Raw genomic sequence first — 3,808 nt, 5'->3', positions numbered from 1 at the left:
CAGAACTTAGCGGGAGTGTTTACGTGTTCGGCGTAATGACGTACAACGGCCTCGACAATTTCTGTAGTCCTATTCAGCCACTCGGTAACAACCATCGTTTTTCAGACACGTAAACTCTTCAAAAATCCCCAGTGGGGTCACTGCTGATGTATTTAATGTCGTAGAACAAAACGTCAATTACCTCTTAAATTTGTGTCAACCACAGACCTTATTTCGAGCTATTTTCCAAAACCCGATGGAAAAAATGCATTGCTTTTTGAGGAAGGAACCGGAAGTGCTAAAAATGCTAACTTACTTCCGGGTTTTACGACGCGTCACTGCGGCTCTCTATACACTGTATGTGATTCTAAACAACCAATCACCTGTACACAGGTTCTGGCCCTCATCCAATGAGAGGAGGGGTCAAACAGCAGCTGCTCTACTGCCGTGTTGGGATTGGCTACCATCTCCAGATTCTGCCCAGTGGCTCTGTAGGAGGGGTCCACAAACCCACCGAGCATTGTGAGTTAATCACTGCCATGTGTCAAAGTGACAACTGTTAAAAGCTGCTTTCTATATAATGTTTGCAGATTGCTTGCTTATACATTCATATTTGAGACTGAGTGCTTATGTGAAGACTATCTGTGATGCATCCATCCCTCATTTCTCTGTCTCCTCAAGGTTGGCTGAAGGTGTTTGCGATGAAACATGGAGTGGTGGGGGTCAGAGGCGTGAAAAGCGGCCTGTACCTCTGCTTGAGTGCAGAGGGGCTGCCGTATGGAGCGGTATGTAGCCCACCGCACACTCACACATCTCACATTACAATGTGATGCAGAACCAAGTCTGTTACATAGGAATCCATTTAGACTTTCCCCACTCTAATATATGACAGGGCTGCATAAAATCAGATATATTAAATGTGTCTTTGACTTCTCTTTTGCAGGAGAAGTTTTCTGACGAGTGCCTGTTAAAGGAGAACCTGGAGGAGAATCACTACAACACCTACTCCTCCCTCTCTCACCCTGACATCTACCTGGCTCTTTCCCATAAAGGAGCGCTCCGGAGGGGCAACAGTGTGGGCCGCCACCAGTCCTGCACCCACTTTCTACCCCGGAGAACAGGCTGATCAGGGTCCAGCTTCCTCTCAGTTGGGGGCAAATTAGGAATATGGTTGCCAACATTGTATCTTCAGCTGGTGAAAAAAGCAACAGTGTAGAAATTCCACATGGCAGCTGGGCTTAAGACTGCAACATGCAAAAAGTAAAACTGGTTCCACATCCAAGAGACACAATGAGCGTGATTGTGTGATACCTATTTCCTGTAGGTACGAACAGTGAACTGAGACCCTCACACTGCAACCTCTCTGCCTGCTGAGACCTGACCGTCTGAGCAGCACCATCACTGCTGCTGGCACTAAACAGGAGTCAGGCGATTTCATGCACAGGATGAGTCTTCTGAAGCGCAAGAGTGCAGAACTGACACCTTTTAAAGGAGCGTGACTGCCTCAGTCCTTTCCTGCTGATCAGTATTTCTGTATTAGGATCTATGACTTTGTGTGATGTGGACAGGGAGCTCTGTGAAGCTGTCCACTAAATGTGCTGAGTTGGGTTCCAAATAAGTGAAGCATTGTTCGCACAAAATCATTTGTAGCAATAATAAGAATGGTCTGTATTTTAAAAGTATTGATGGATGGTAAAGCGACAGTGGCAGCTTTTATACAGCATCGGTTTCGACCATAGTCAATCTGCACATTATTTATCATGAACATTTTGTTTCTGAAGTATTTGTTTATTTATTTATGTTTTATAATGCATTGCAGACTGTGATGATAAATGAAATATATATATTTGTATAATCATATTGTGTTTAAGTAGTCTGTATCAGATTGTATTGGATGATTGGAAATTAAAAAACTGTCATTTCTGAAGAAGCTCGCTAAGTGTATATATACAGTATATATAAAGTATGAGTCAAAAGTGTGGACACACCTTCTCATTCAATGGTTTTTGTTTATTTAAATGTTTTTCTACTTTGTAGATTAATACTGAAGACCTCAAAACTTTGAAAGAACACATATGGAATTATCTAGTTAACAAAAAAGTGTTAAAAAATCCAGAATATGATTTTTATTGTAGATTCTTCAAAGTAGCCCCCTTTTGCCTGCGTGAATCAGGCCTTCATGGTCCAGTCGCTGCAAAGGTCCACTACTGAGAAGGAACAACAAGAAGAACAGAATTGTTTGGGCCCAGAAACACAAGGAATGGATAGACAGTGGAAATCTGTACTTTGGTCTGATGAGTCCACTTTTGAGATTTTTGGTTCAAACCTCCGTGTCTTTGTGAGACGCAGAGAAGGGGAGCGGATGGTTTCTGCATGTGTGGTTCCACCGTGAAGCATGGAGGAGGAGGTGTGGGGGTGCTTTTGCTTTGCTTTGCTGTCATTTATTCAGAATTCAAGGCACACTTAACCAGCATCACTAACACAGCCTTCTGCAGTAGCCAGCAAAATATAAATCATATTCTGGATGTTTTAACACTTTTTTGTTTACTAGATAATATTCCATGTGTGTTCTTTCATAGTTTTGATGTGTTCAGTATAAATCTACAATGTAGAAAAAATGTAAATAAAGAACTTGGAATGAGAAGGTGTGTCCAAACGTTTGACTGGTAGTGTATTAGCCAGGCTAACCAGCTTACTTACTGTTACGCTCTCCGGGAGTTTACAGGATTGAACTCACAATGCTGAACACTAGGATGAGGAGACAGATTTTATGTGGTAAAAAAGGTTTATTCACCAACAAAAACCTTCAGGAGACAAAAAGAGGGATAAGATGTTCACTTAATCCAGGGCCAGGGTTTATCACCAGCGGAGAAGCACGGAGGTACGCTGGCGAGATGAGCCGAGGATTCTGAGCTGGCGAGAGTTACCCGGTTGGAGCTTGTGTACGTGGAAGCATGGGGAAAACACCGGCGAGGAGAGCCGGGGATCCAGAGCCGGCGAGAGTAGAGTAGACAGGCTTGAGCCGGTGTGCGTGGAAGCACGGAGGAACACAGACTAGAGGTTGATGGCTGGACGTGGCAAGCAGAGGAGTAGGCAGAAGGATACTGGACAGAGAGAGCACAAGGTAAGGATTACAAGAACACAGAGAGTATAGTTTAGCTACAGCTAATTTACCAAGTCGTATTACCAGCGTGGTGAAACGACGAACTGGTGAATACTGGATGGAGGAACCGGGTATATATGCAGGTGAAGGTGAACAGGGACTTGAGAAGAAGAAAGGCATTGTTAGCATCTGTTGTCCAGGAAAACTTGACTTTGACAGAAGTGAGACTGGAGAGTGGAGCTGCTACCTCGCTATAGTTCTTGATGTAACCGGCGATAGAAGTTGGCAAAACCCAGGAACCCTCTGCAGCTCCTTCCGAGTTGTGGGGACTGGCCAATCAGAGACAGCTAGAATCTTTCCTGGATCTGCCTCCAACTTGCCTTGCTTGATGATGTAACTAAGAAAACTGACTCGTTCCTGATGAAACTCGCATTTCTCAGCCTTGACGAACAGCTTGTTCTCAAGCAGCCTCTGTAGAATCTGACTGACGTGGTCCTGATGTTCCTCCAGGCTCTTGGAAAAGATCCAAATGTCATCGATGTAAACAAAAACGAATCGATTGAGGAAATCTCGTAGGACATCATTTACAAGGGCCTGGAAAACAGCTGGGGCATTAGAGAGTCCAAAGGGCATGACGAGATATTCAAAGTGACCAAGGGGGGTGTTGAAGGTTGTCTTCCACTCATCTCCTTGGCGAATTCGAACCAGGTGGTATGCATTTCTGAG

General features: G+C 44.2%; 1 protein-coding gene across 1 annotated transcript; it reads left to right on the top strand.

Moving 5' to 3' along the window:
• The first annotated feature begins 376 nt into the window (after positions 1-376).
• On the top strand, positions 377-1,110 carry fgf9 (fibroblast growth factor 9). The gene is made up of 3 exons (XM_010786569.1): positions 377-501; positions 661-764; positions 923-1,110. The coding sequence occupies exons 1-3, from the start codon at positions 390-392 to the stop codon at positions 1,103-1,105; spliced, it is 399 nt and encodes a 132-aa protein (XP_010784871.1). The 5' UTR covers positions 377-389; the 3' UTR covers positions 1,106-1,110.
• Positions 1,111-3,808: the final 2,698 nt, after the last annotated feature.

The sequence above is a fragment of the Notothenia coriiceps genome, unplaced genomic scaffold, assembly GCF_000735185.1.
Source record: "Notothenia coriiceps isolate Sejong01 unplaced genomic scaffold, NC01 NC01_scaffold00029302, whole genome shotgun sequence".
Lineage (NCBI taxonomy): Eukaryota > Metazoa > Chordata > Actinopteri > Perciformes > Nototheniidae > Notothenia > Notothenia coriiceps.
This window is presented reverse-complemented; position numbering and strand designations above follow the sequence as displayed.

Bases quoted from the DNA above. Each gene is read 5' to 3' on its own strand.
- fgf9 (XM_010786569.1), top strand. From the start codon at position 390: ATGAGAGGAGGGGTCAAACAGCAGCTGCTCTACTGCCGTGTTGGGATT. The intron at 502-660 runs GTGAGTTAATCA...TGTCTCCTCAAG, and splicing joins CCACAAACCCACCGAGCATT to GTTGGCTGAAGGTGTTTGCG. The intron at 765-922 runs GTATGTAGCCCA...TCTCTTTTGCAG, and splicing joins AGGGGCTGCCGTATGGAGCG to GAGAAGTTTTCTGACGAGTG.